Consider the following 13,472-nt stretch of genomic DNA (forward strand, 5'->3'; position numbering starts at 1 on the left):
ATATACCTTTTCTCTAAGTACTCATGAAGGATTTATAAAAATCGATTGTATAGTAGCCCATAAAGGAAATCTCAAAGACCATGATACAATGAGACAGAAAATTAAGGGCCAAAGCTCAAACCAGCACACCCAAACACTTCAAAACGTAACAACACTCTACTAAAGAACTCTTGGGTCAGAGGGAAAACCAAGGCTGCAATTACAGATCATTTAGGACATTGCAACAATAAGAACATTGACAAGAAGGTGCCAGAGATGAAATCAGAGCTAAAAACCTTATATTATTAACTGAAAAGAGGAAAAGTAAATAAACCAAAGATTTGAGCCCAGAAATGAGAAAACAAAAGCAAACCAAACCAAGGAAAATTAGGAGGGCAGAAATGAACAAGTCCAAAAGCATAAAATAAGATTTGAAGACAAAACAAAGAATACATATGTATAAGGGGTAGTTCTTGGAAAAAGAATAATAATACGAAAAAATTGCTGATCCAGAAAATTTTAACACAGAAAACTAAGAATAAGAAAAGACTTAGGATTTCATATAGAGAGGGCTTTTTTTTTTTTTTTTTTTGCGGAATGTTATAGTTTTAAGCTAAAAAGGTTACAAAGTTCCAGTGGATATATTTAGGAAAAATAGAAACTACAAGTTGAATTTAGAGTTGGAAAACTGAATAGATTAATATGTAAAGAAAATGTTGCCGAGTGTGAGAAGCACTGCACATAATGGTTAAGGATGGGGGCTTTCATGCCAGCCTGCCTGGGTTTGCATCCCCAGCTTCACCTGTTGGGCCAATTACTGACCTCTCCAAACCTCAGTTTCCCTAGCTCTAAATTGGTGATTATAACAACATCCATCTCCCAAATTTTTTGTTGTGCAGTCAATGAAATACTAAGTCAGCCCTCTGTACGGTACTAACAAAAACTCCCCAAAAGACACTAGACATTATTTATTATTGTATTCCTCCAAACTTCCGAAGAACGGGTATCTCATGTGCTATATTAATAGCTTCAGGGCACACAGAAAATTTGAATGCTATTCACCTAACTCAACGAAATCATTATCTTGATGCACAAGCTTGATATCTTAGCAAAAAAAAGACAAACTTTCTTTATGAATATATATGAATTAAATAAATATATGCAAAGGGTGCCTGGGTGGCACAGTCGGTTAGGTGTCAAACTCTTTGTTTTGGCTCAGGTGGTGATCTCAGGGTGGTGAGATCGAGCCCTGTGTCGGGCTCTGTGCTCAGCAGGGGGGAGTCTGCTTGAGATTCTCTCTCTCTGCCCCTCCCCCCACTCACTGTCTCACTCTCTCTAAAATAAATAAATAAATATTTTTAAAAATTTATAAATAAAATATATGCAAATAGAATCCAATGTTGTAATGAAATAATACAACACCAAAATCAAATTAATGGAATTCCCAGGAAGAGATGAATGGCTTAAATTATATAATTTAATGCTTACATTATAGATGTGTACTATATTCTATAGAAAGGACTATTGTGAACCCATATAAAATATTTCAAGGAATACTTCAAAATGTGAAAATATATTCAAGATTCGTTGTCCACTAAGTATAAAGGAAACAGATTAAAAGTAGTATATTTGAGACACTTGCATCTGTGGAACCTATGCGTATTTATGTGTGTGTGTATATGTACATATGCCTATGAACATTTAGGTTCCTTCTTTTTTCCTTTTCTTTGCTACAAAATTTTATAAATTTTAGTTTATTATAGTTTTATAAAAACTATAAAAATTTTGCAATGAATAACCTCACACATTTGTTATTTTGCACAAATGTGAGGATCAAATCATCGTACTTATCTGTATCTTTCTGCATCTTAAGAGCTGAAAGCTGATTCGCACTTGTGCAAAATGACAAATGCAAAAGGTAATTCATTGTAATCTTGTGTGTGTGTCTGAATGTAAACATACACATAGTAATTTCCAGGGGGAGAGAAAGAAAAGGAAATATAGCAAAGTGTCATCGTGGTTATTTTAAGACAGTTTTAATTTTCTCCTTTATGCTTTAAATTTCTTCCCTTAATTAAATGTTAGCGAAACATTCGAAGTGTGATTCAAACAAAAGGAAAAGCATCGCACTTGTAAACAAGATATCTAAATGCAAGACATTTATCCTGCTTGCAAATGCATCTGTAAAGAAAAATGATAAGGACTACCTCAAAGAAGACATTTAAAGAGGTTTTTTTACAGTTTGGAAATGGGTAGGCCAATAACATATATACAAATCAAAATCGGTCTGAATATTCATTCTCAAAAATGTAGGTGAATGTGTTTAGCACAAAGCACAGAGCACAACTGGTGACCAGGAATTATTAACTGAACTGAATTGATGTCCCTTTCCTCGGTGGCACCTAGACTCTAATATGGAAGATTAAGAGTGTTTCTGTCTAACTGTCACTCACCATCCTTCCACTGCGCTCTTCCATTTCTTACAGCTGTCTCTAATGCTGCCATATTGCCTAAAAACAAATAAACCAAAAAATAACAACAACAGAGAGCAATGAAACTGGTTTTCTCCTTGCCTCTGGAGTACAAACAAAAAGGGAAAAAAAAAAAATTATCCTTTATCTCCCTTCCTGGATTCTCTCCTCTTGCTTAAATCCAGGTCCGGTGTAGCATTAATTCAACCTTTGGCAAATGGTTTTTTCCCTGGATATAACTTAATATTCAGTCTTGGGAGGGAAGAATACCATTATGTGAGAAATTCTAGCTTGCTGCCCAAACCCACATCCCCTTTGGATAATGTCCATGACTACTTAAAGAGTCTAGTCTGAACCAAAGGAACGATGTCATGATTCCATTAGTAGGGGAGTTTTTGTCTAGTAGGAGTACCCAGGATGATTTGTCTTAGAAATGGCCAGGGTCTAGAGCTAAGAGGAATCTGGACAAAAAGATATATTATGGGCCTGGAGTTTGGAGGTGGCTATAGGAACAGGATTTGGGGAGAATGAAGGGAGGGAAATGATGGACCATGACTGGGGCTTGCAAGCCCATAGAACATTAGTGCCACGGACAGACAGAAGCTTGACCATGGGACAATAAAATGATGAGAAGGCTCAGCTCACTTTGGGACAGAGTGGTTTGGAATAAGGGCAGGAATTTCGAGGGCATGTCTGTAAGCTGTTTAGAATCGAACCCTACAGACCAGACCAGACCTTCAACAAGAGGTGTATTTGAGAACTATCAGTTTGTGCAAGAAGATAGAGCCTTCATGAAGCATCAGTATGTCGGGAATACAAGAGGCGAAGGGGTCTGGTGAGGAAGCTGAATAGTGAGCAGCCAGAGGCTAGAATGTCAGGGGTAGAAAAGATGGTTTCAGTAGCAAGATGAAAGGAAACAGAAGCAGATCTTCTAGCCCCAAGATGATGGCATGGCTGTAAACCATGGTTTAGAAAAACTAAAGCAAAGACTTCATGCCTCCTTCCCCCCTTGCTTTAGTTGATATTAGAGGCAAAAATACAATGTTGAATTAAAGTAATAACATAGGGATGAAGTATTCTTTCGTGGCAAAAACCACAGCTGCATTCAGTTTCAGAAGCCCTTAGAATGCCTTGAACTCTGCGCTTTCGCAACTGGGACCCTATTAATTTTGTGACTTGTTCAATCCATGTGGACTTTGCCATTTATAATAAAAAGAAATGCTTTGGAAATGTTGGGCTGTGTCATGTAGAGGCAGGACAGAGCCTAGAACCCAGGACTCCTGATCCCAAGCAGTGGACAGTTCACGTCAGCTTGTCCCATCTGAGGATGCACCCAGACACCTGTGTATAAAGAGTCAGGATGAATCAAAGCCCCGTAAAAGTATAAGCACCTTAAGTTAGGGAATCCTCTTCCTGGCTAGCCACACCCTAAAACACCCCTTCCCCTACAAAAGGATCTCCTTCCCCTGCCCGGTTCCCCACCCCATGTGTGTATACTTGCCAAATGGCCCTTAGTCTCCATCCATCCTTCTCCTCCACCCGCCTCCACCCCAACAAACCTCTGTTGCTGGTCAGCCAGATCCACAGATGTGGGTGGGTCTCCATGGTGACAGCGGACGTCTTGGTGCAGAAGGAGAGAGACACAAACAGCAGAGGAAGGTTCTTTGCGCCTAACACACCGCCTTCTGCCCTCACTTTTCCAGGGCATCAGGCTTCAGAAGGGCATCCTTGGACTCAGAGAAGCACATTAGATGTCAAGAGAGGTGTTATTGTGCGGGAGAAAAAAATGGAATGCCTGAACTCTTCTTTAAACATCTCTTTTCTATGATTTCCAGGTGATCATCAGTATAACCATCCAATTTTAAGCAGTGCTGCCCAGACCCCTACACATGGTGAGAGATGGCTGTGAGCGCTCCGTATTCCATCCCCATTCCGAGTGGTTCCATCCTGACTACTGATGCCCATCGCATCAGACATATGCTCATGACTCACTGATGCTCAGGAGGTGTAAGGAGCCCACAATGGCTCAGTCCCACCCTTACACCATTGACCCCCTCATGTCCTGTCTCTGAAACTGGAGTGACCTTCCACCGTGAAAGGGAAGGAGTGAGACCCTCTCTTAGCCCATTCTCATGTGCAATCTAGATCACTTCTTGCGGTCATCAATTCCATATGTCCACAGCAAGGAGTGAGCACTCTCCTTGGCCCCAGGCTCCTTGTGGTACCATTTACTAATGGCATGGGACTTGGCATATAAACCCTATCAATCCACCCCAAACAAAGTAAGATTTGCTAACACTCAAAACCAGACTGGGTGACCTGAGCATTAGCCCCTGGGCAGGGGAGGAAGATGAAGGTTGTAGGGCACAGGAGTGTGCAGACAGCCCCAGAGGTTTACAAAACCAAGTTTCCTTTTTAACACTTCCTCTTGCCAGGTCGCAATATAACATCTGCAACGGCAGAGAAAAACTATTTTGGGCACCCGCTCAAAACTTGGTAGGACACAAGACAGACATGTAAATTATGAACTATCAGTCATTCCTCTGTCTTTGCTCTGAAGGAGTGAAAACATCATTAAATTTTAGTGAGAGAGAAACTCAAAGATAAAATCTGCAGCTCGCTTGGCAGAGAGACCTACCACCCTCCTGTGAGATTATGCTCTGCGTCAGCCCTGAGGTGTTGAGCATTATAATTAGGAGGCTAGAACTGGACTGTTTTGATGTCCCCCTCTAGGGCTAGGCTCCTGGTGGAAATGCGTGATGAAAGCAATAGTTTAATAAGCTGTTTCAGGTTGCGGGGTCTAGGAAAAAACCAGAACTGGAAGACATTAGAGAGATCAGTTAAGAGCGGGACCCAGGGGTGATGTGGACAGTGGGAAAAGACAAAAGATGATGGAGAAGGAATCGAGAAAACTTACCGAATTTGGCTGACAAGAGTCAACTGTGAGTAAAATGGTGAGCTATGCTCAATTAGAAGAGTGGGGGTTTTTAGTAATGCAATCTGGAGAGGCAAGAAAGCAGCCTGTGTGTAGGGGAGATGAAGCTGTTGATGGCGAATTTGGATCTGGACATCTGAAGCTGGAGAGAACCATAGGGTAGTCAAGAAAAATGATTCAGCAGGCAGCTAGAAATGCAGAGATGCAGTCTGGAGGCAGGTTACAGCTGAAGATGTCAGTTATGCTTTGGAAGCAGGAACAGACGGCCTGGGAATGGGGGCAGCCTGTGCAGAGAAGGCTGAACGAGAAAAGCAGAGGCAGAAGCAGAGAGCCTGGGGGATGCCCATGGTGATGACACAGCTGTAGGAAGAGGAGCCAGAAAAGGCAAGCGAGGAGTGCTCCACTCACTCCTGAACATTCTGGAAGGATAAGTGGGAACTGGTTTGGCTCCTTCAGGCACAGCCTCCTGAGGACAGAAGGAGGAGCCATTCCTCCCTGCTCCTCTCTCGGTCTTTTCTTTTTCCACCTGGTACAAGGGGGCAAGGGTAGGTAGATCTGGTCCTTGCCCTTGAGCAGCTCACAGCCTGGTGGGAGCAGGGTTTTCTCTGCATTTCTTCCTTGGAGGCTACACTTTCCCCCAGGAGCTGGCAGACTGGCTATCAAAGGGGAAGATGGCCTGTGTCAACTTGATTAACCAAAGAGCATTAGTTGGATCCTGATCTGGGGCCAAACACTATGAAGGCATCAAATTGGAAAGCAAGATTTCTGCTGTCAAGGACATTACCATCTTTGGTGATCAACAAGACCAGCTCAAGTCAACTGATCAGAGATCACATAGACAACTGAACTGGGTGGGATTGCCTGGAAAAGCAATAGGGGCTTGAAGACCAGATATCACTGTGGGCTGAAAAGATGTGACATCGCCATAGCGAGGAGTCTTGAGCAAAGAGAGAATTTGGACAGAGGATGAGTAAGGAAGGGCATTGCAATAGGAAAGAGAGCATAAGCAAGGGGGCAGGGGTAATCATGGCGGAGACAGAAGACAAAGAAGAGCTGGCCTTAGCTCAGCAGCATGAGTTGGAGAACAGCAGGGCTGATGGGAAGAGCATCCAGAAATGTTGCATTTGGAAGTGGTGAGCTGAGCTATGCCCTCAGTGGGAGTATGATGCCAAGAGGCAGAGGGAAGTTTATTCTTCTCCAGCATCACCAAAAGTGAAGAAAGGAGAGCTAGGGGACCAGTGGCTGTTACCCAGCTCCGGATAGCAGTGCTCCCAGCTTCCTGCCCACTCCACTTCCTGGCATCCATCCCGATCCATACCAGGGAGGCTCTTTCTGCACAGCACGTTCTGATCTCTCGGGGATGTAGAGCATCCCTCACCCCCTCACATATGTACTGAGCTGGCAAGAACACCAGCTCATTGGCTGGGCTCCCCTGGCTCCATCCCCAGTGTTTGGGGGGACCAGTGAAGCCAGGAAGAATAGAGAAGCTGGGAGTTCCCTGGAGTGAGGCTGCCCTTGGACCAAGCCTAGCAGGTGCTCCTCCTTGCCCCCCACTTCACAGAATTCCTGACTTCCATAGTTCGGCACTCTCTTTGCCAAGAGGCAGGGGGAAGCCAAAGCCTGGCCCTTCTTGGGGGTCCCAAACCATAGAGGATAGAGGGACAATGAGAGAGCCACCTGCCTACCTCATTTTGGGAAATGGTACCACTGTTGACTTCTTGCTGAGGCACAGCAAGTCCGTCAAGCACCAAGGCATGCTTGCTTCCTTCCTTCACAACCACTCCCTCACCCATACCTGCATCTTCTCTCTCCCCCAACCACAGAGCCCAGCTCAGCTCATTCACCTCATTAGTCATCCACCTCATCGCCTGCTCGTCTTCTCTTCCATTCCTCCTCCCATTCCCCACCCCCTCTCCGGCCTAGCATTGAACACACTTCCTTCTCTCTCTTCAGAGTTTGAAATCTCAAGGCTCTGTCTCAAGGGAAGGAGGGAGGAAAGGGGAATGATGTGCTAAGCATTTTGCCTACATTCTTTCCTCCAATGGCTCAGAGATAGCCAAGGGGGCCTTAGGGGAGGTACTATAGGAGGAGGAAATAACTTTGTAGCTCACAGTGGCCTGTTGGGTGCAGGGCTTGGGGAGGCCCAAGGCAGAAGGGGTGATGTGAGGGATGGAATGACATCATGGACCGTGTGGGATGGAGTCTTGGTGGAGTTGGGGTCCTGGACCCAGCTCCATGGATATGTGGACAAGACCAGTCACTCCACCTCTTTCAAATTCAGATTTTTCTGAGCCTGAGAGCTATGAGGGAAAGGACAGAACTGTCACACCAAAGTAGACAATTTTATGACCCACCCCCCAGCTCTATCAGGCTTATGTTTTCATCAGACATACACGGGGAGAAGGAGTTTGCCATTCAAGTAAGGGCAAGCCACCAGCATGGCCAGTGACAGCTAAAACAGAACCTGCCCCCAGGCTTGTAGACAACTGGAACTGGGCATGAGGGAAACTAAGTCACCAGCAACCCATGTCCTAGCACAGGGGACCAGGAAAGCAGGATGAGGAGTGAGAGACAGAACCTGGACCCTCCCCTCCTACCTGCCCTCTGTCCTCCCTAATGCCATGCACCCCTCCCTTCTTTTGCAGAGAAGCCACGGATGAACAACATCCTGACATCGGCCACCGAGCCCTATGACCTCTCCTTCTCCCGCTCCTTCCAGAACTTGGCCCACCTGCCCCCATCCTATGAGTCTGCAGTGAAGACCCACCCTAGCAAGTACTCATCCTTGAAGAGGCTAAGTAAGTGGGTTTTCTCGGGCTTGGGGTCTGCCTCTGCAACCTCTGTGACATCCTCCTGTGTTTTTCTCTCTTGCCCTACACCTGAGGGGACAGGTGTGGAGTTCCAAGAATAAAAAGTGAGGCCATGTGAGTCTAAGGAGCCTCTGGACATGGGTGGGCTGAAGACCCATTAAGACCCTTTACAATGCCAAGACGGTACACAGCAGGAGAGCTCTTCTTTCCTAGCTTCTGACCCTTGGACCTTCTGCCTCCATGTCCCCATGGGGCTATTTTCATGACCACCCAACTGCGGGGCTGAGCCTTTGCTTGACGCTAAGGGGTAACCTACCCTGATGAAATTCATCCCGTGGGTCTACCTATATCAGCCACCTCCAAGGTAGAATGGTGAATTTCTATGGCTAGAAGTGGGGATCCCTAATGATCCGAGGAATCTGATGAATGGCGGGGAAGAGGGAGGAAGGATCTACCCATCCGGGACCCTCTGGGCAAACAGTGGAACAGTCAGCATTCCCACATTCTGCAGAGATTTGGAAAACCCTAGGAAGCCTCATTCCTGAAATTTGGGGCAAAGCAGGCTTATGTGTGTCCTGCGTAAGGTCAAGGGTTTAGCAGTCCCTGTGAGCGTGGGAGGGCCTCCTGGATGGAGAGAAGGGTGGAGCATTGAATGAGGTGCACATGGAGGATGGTTCTGGCCTGCTCATGCTGTGGGCACAGTCGAAGTAGGTGTCGGCTTGATTCTGTGCACATGTGGGGCTGGAGGCCCGTGTGTTGGCTTCCTAGACGCTGGCTGTTACTCAGAGAAGGTGTTACTATGTTCCTAAGTTACCAGCTAAGCATGTTCGCGAGTGCCTCCTGGTTGGAGCATCTTCCTTCCTTCCCTGTGGCAACCCAGCTTCCTTGGAGAGAGGCTCTGAACCTCATCAGAAGGCCACCAACTGCTTCCTTGAGGGTTTCAGCCAGAGCCGTCCTGTTTCCGGACCGTAGCGTGGTCGAAACAGCACTGGAGCAGGATCTCAGGGCCTTGGCCGTGCCACAACTCTGCCCCGAGCTCCCGGGGGGACCTTCGTGGACCCCTGGATACTCAGGGTGGTCCTGGACCAGGGGCATCAGCATTGCCCGGGAGCCAGCGAGAGAGACTCCCAGGTCCACCCTGGGCCAGGAAGTCTGAATCAGAATCTGCCTTTGGCAAGCCCCCCCACTGGGTTTGCACATTCAGTGGAGAAGCTCTCCTCCACCTGTCTGGGCTGTGGGGTCCTGGTTCAGTCCTGGCTGGCCTGTCACAGTGTCACCCCAGCTGACTTCTCTCCCTCTCTCTGCCTCCCCCTCTCCCCCCAGCTGACAAAGAGGCTGACGAGTATTACATGAGGAGGCGGCACCTGCCGGACCTGGCTGCCCGCGGCACCCTCCCCCTCAACGTCATCCAGATGTCCCAACAGAAGCCCTTACCTCGAGAGCGACCCCGCCGGCCCATCCGGGCCATGTCCCAGGACAGGGTTCTGTCCCCGGAGCGGGGCCTGCCCGACGACTTCGGCTTGCCCTACGACCGCATCCTGTCCGACGAGCAGCTGCTGTCCACCGAGCGCCTGCACTCCCAGGACCCGCTGCTGTCCCCGGAGCGGACGGCCTTCCCTGAGCAGTCCCTGTCGCGGGCCATCTCGCACACGGACGTCTTTGTGTCCACGCCCGTGCTGGATCGGTACCGCATGACCAAGATGCACTCCCATCCCAGTGCCTCCAGTAACTCCTATGCCACTCTGGGCAAGAGCCAGACGGCCGCCAAGCGTCAGGCCTTCGCGTCCCGCAGGCACAACACGGTGGAACAGCTGCACTACATCCCCGGCCACCACACCTGCTACACAGCCAGCAAGACGGAAGTGACCGTGTGACTGGCGGGGCGGGGCGGGGCGGGGGCCGGGGGCGGGGCGCAGAGCCTGCCTCGGGCCCTGGGCGGCTCCCCTCCCTCGTCCCCCCTGTAGGACGTGGGGGTGGGCCTCCTCTGCCCAGAAAGCCATACCCCCGGGGGGAGGGGCGGGGGGGGGACACAGCCCGGTGGCCTGGCTCAGCACACTCGGACCTGGGATCTAGAGCGATCTCTCTCACTCTTCCAAGAAGCATCGAGGGGAGTGAGGAGAGGTGCCAGGCCCCAGTCCCACCCCACCCCTGCCCCCAAGCCCCACCACCACTAACTCCCTTTCAGCCCCATGTCCCTCTCCCCCCTCCAGGGGGCTCAGCGTTGGGTTCTGTCGGCCAAGAGACCCTGGCCTGACCTTGGTTCGAAGCCGCCTGGCTTTGGACTGGCCAGCAGGTGCAGTCAACGGGCTGACCCAATAGGCTACTTGGTCTCGTTCATTTACCTACAGCCGCGTCACAGAAATCTTCTAGTGCCTACAAACTGCCTGCTCGCTCTCTCAGAGCCAGGGAGCTGCTGTGTCCATAAGCACAATAACGTTCTCTTCTGCCTGCTGGAACGCTCTGGTCCCCACTGAGTGGCCCTTCCTTCGTTGACCCCCTCGGGGCTCCCCCTGCCCTGTGCCCCTCCCCCAAGGCCTGGGAGATGGGGAGGGGTTTCCTTTCTTCAGCTGCCTCCCCAGTGTTGGGAACCCCCAGTTCTAGCTGGCTGCCCCCCCCCCGCAGGCCCCCCAGGACCCCCTCCTCTAGCCGTAGCTGTTTGGCCCCTGAGCTCTCTGGGGCTTTGCTCCAGTCCTCCCAGAGGAGAGTCACAATGGGGTGCAGGGACTTTGGGGGTGCCTTCCCCAGCAACCTATCTCCACACTTCCTCCAGGCCTCTAGGTCTGAACTATGACCCGACACTCAGGCCTGCTTTCCCCTCCTTTGCTCTGATCCCCAGAGGCCTCTGCCCATGGCCAGAGAGTGGAGGGCGGGGGGGGGGGGGGGCACTGTGATGCCCTGGGCCTCAGGGGCTTGCCATTCCCATCACCCCAGGCTCTGCCTGTCTCCCACTGTGCAAGTCAGGCAGGCAGAGGCAGAGGCCTCTAGAGAGGGTGGCTCAGCCCCCAGCCAAGGAGGACCCCAGGTGGTGGTCCTGCACCTTGCCCACCCCTCTCTCCCCACCACTGCCCACCTGCTTGGCCCATTCTCTGTTCAGTGCTCACTCTCTCTGCCTCCTCCCCCTGTAGTTCCATTACCTAGACCAGTGCCTCCTCTGGATCAAAGCAACAGAGACCCATTAGCAAACACAGAAAATGGTACTCCAGGCTATGGGTCTGGGGGTTAACTGGGCAGCTCCCCACCCCTCCCCTGCAGGGGGGCACTCGGGCACCAGGCAGATCCAAGCCTTCAGCTCTGTTGGGGGACCACCCTTGCCAGCCCTACTCAGCCCCTTCTCTGCCTCCAACGTGGGCAGTGGGCAGGGTGTAAAAGCCCCCTGGAGAGTGAACAGTGAACTAAGCAGCATCCACCTCCCCAAGACCAGAGCCTGGGGGGAGAAAAGAGGTTCCCCCATTCTCAGGGCCAGGGCATTTCCTTGGGCTGGGGCTAGGGGAATCAGCCCCAGACTGTTGGGTAAAGGTATGACACAAGAAAATGTGACTCTTGCCACACTCCGACTCCAAAAGCAATGACCTTAAACTGGGAATTTAGGTTCTCCCAGTTCTGCATACAACATGTATGGTCCTTTAACAAGGGGACCAGGCAGAGGGAATGCCCCAGTGTCAGCCCTGGGAATTTTTAATCTCACCAAGTCTACAATCCATAGAAAACTCAATCGACTGAGTCCTCTTACTTATCTCAAGAATTCCAAAGCTCTTGTCTCCCCCTCAAGGCTCATCACGAGGGTGTTAAGGCTGGGGGTGATGAACACAGCTCTCAGCTTCCACGTTGGGATGGCATCACTGGGACTGTGAAGCTGTGAGGACAGGGATCACTCTCTGCTTTCCTCCCCTACAAACACATAAACCTTCTCAAGGGCTGGTCCCCAAGGGTTTATGAGAGTTTGTTCCAGAAGGTAAGGCTAAGAGGGTTGGGGTGGAGGAAACCAATCTAAACAGAGCAGTTGGCCACTCCCAGAAACAAAAGTGTGTCTCTCACAGCTGGTTCCCCCCCAAACCCACTGCCCTCTAATCCAGCCTCCCCTCAAAGGTTGCCTGCTGGTACAGAGGGGAAAGGGTGAAAATCCCCTCCCCAGGTGTCTGCACACACCCCGGTTACACCCCGAACGAGAAACCGGATCTCATCTCGGTCAGAAGCATCTTCTCGGCACCAAGTTCTCCAGGCGTCAGGATGATGCTTCTCTCCTGCCCTGTCTGTCTGTCTGTCTCAGGGGTTGTCTGATAGGTTGATTCCAAAGCATTTCTCATTTCAGCCTTATTGTTGTCCGGTTTAAAACCTCTGGTGTCAGTCAGATCAGAAAATTCTACCTAAGGCTAAAATGCTGACTTCGGTTAAATGATTCTTCTGCTTCATCCTTGGGGAAGGAAGGAAGGAAGGGAGGGAGGAAGGAAAAAATTGAAGTCTACAGACTTGCTCTAATTCAGTCCTTCATTTCAAAATCCATAAAATTATGTTTCGACTGGGATACAGAAATATCTTATTCCGTCGTCCCACCCACGTTGGGAGAACAAGCAAAGCCACATAACCAGATGAGTTCACATAGCAGAGAAGAGAAGGCTCTGGGCAGGAACCCAGACATCATGACTCCCAGCCCCATCAGGCTGGTGGCCATTAGCACACATAGGAAGGCCATCCCATCCCCGCAATGAAAGCTCTCCTTTCCCTGAAAGGGCAGCCCAAAGCCCCAAACCTCCCTCCACTTGTTTTGTTCTTTGTGGGTGTCTCCATTGCCCTGGTGGAAACGGACAGGGCTCTACACAGGTCCTCTCCTGCCCTGAAGGATCTCACGGGTCTCCTCGATTTTTGATGGCAGTGAAGCTCTCCCAATCCTACAACCCTCCCCTTCTCGCTTCTTCCAGTTAACTCTTGGCTCCATAAGATCGTAAGTCACAAAGGCTTTCCCAAGAATTCCTTTATCCCCCTAACTGGCGTTCCACCCTCAGGGCTCCCCAGCATCTTGGGTGATGGGTCTGCCTTCTAGAAAGTTCCAGACATTCCCTTAACTCAAACTTCTCCTCCCCTCTTTCTACTCTCACACCCAGAAACTCCTATTTTAACCTTGGTCTTCTATGCCGCTCCAGTCTTTTCTTCCTCTCATCTCCCTTGCTCTGCCCTCTTCCCCCAAGTACCTTCCTCCATCCCTAATTTGTAGTTAGTTCTAAAACTTAGAGCCCTCAGTGAAAACAAGCAAAGAAGATGTTCTTCAAGACTTCTGCTTGC

At 49.6% G+C, this 13,472-nt stretch overlaps 1 protein-coding gene across 1 annotated transcript; it reads left to right on the top strand.

Annotated features, from left to right (window-relative positions):
• Positions 1–8,035: 8,035 nt before the first annotated feature.
• On the top strand, positions 8,036–11,004 carry LOC135362923 (protein shisa-6). The gene is made up of 2 exons (XM_064582217.1): positions 8,036–8,183; positions 9,519–11,004. Exons 1-2 carry the CDS (start codon positions 8,042–8,044, stop codon positions 10,067–10,069), a joined length of 693 nt encoding a protein of 230 aa, XP_064438287.1. The 5' UTR covers positions 8,036–8,041; the 3' UTR covers positions 10,070–11,004.
• The last annotated feature ends 2,468 nt before the right edge of the window (positions 11,005–13,472 follow it).

This window comes from Mirounga angustirostris, unplaced genomic scaffold, assembly GCF_029215605.1.
Source record: "Mirounga angustirostris isolate CCGP_5_RB_7025 unplaced genomic scaffold, mMirAng1.0.hap1 SCAF_17, whole genome shotgun sequence".
Classification (NCBI taxonomy): Eukaryota; Metazoa; Chordata; class Mammalia; order Carnivora; family Phocidae; genus Mirounga; species Mirounga angustirostris.

Bases quoted from the DNA above. Each gene is read 5' to 3' on its own strand.
- LOC135362923 (XM_064582217.1), top strand. From the start codon at position 8,042: ATGAACAACATCCTGACATCGGCCACCGAGCCCTATGACCTCTCCTTC. The intron at 8,184-9,518 runs GTAAGTGGGTTT...CTCTCCCCCCAG, and splicing joins CTCATCCTTGAAGAGGCTAA to CTGACAAAGAGGCTGACGAG.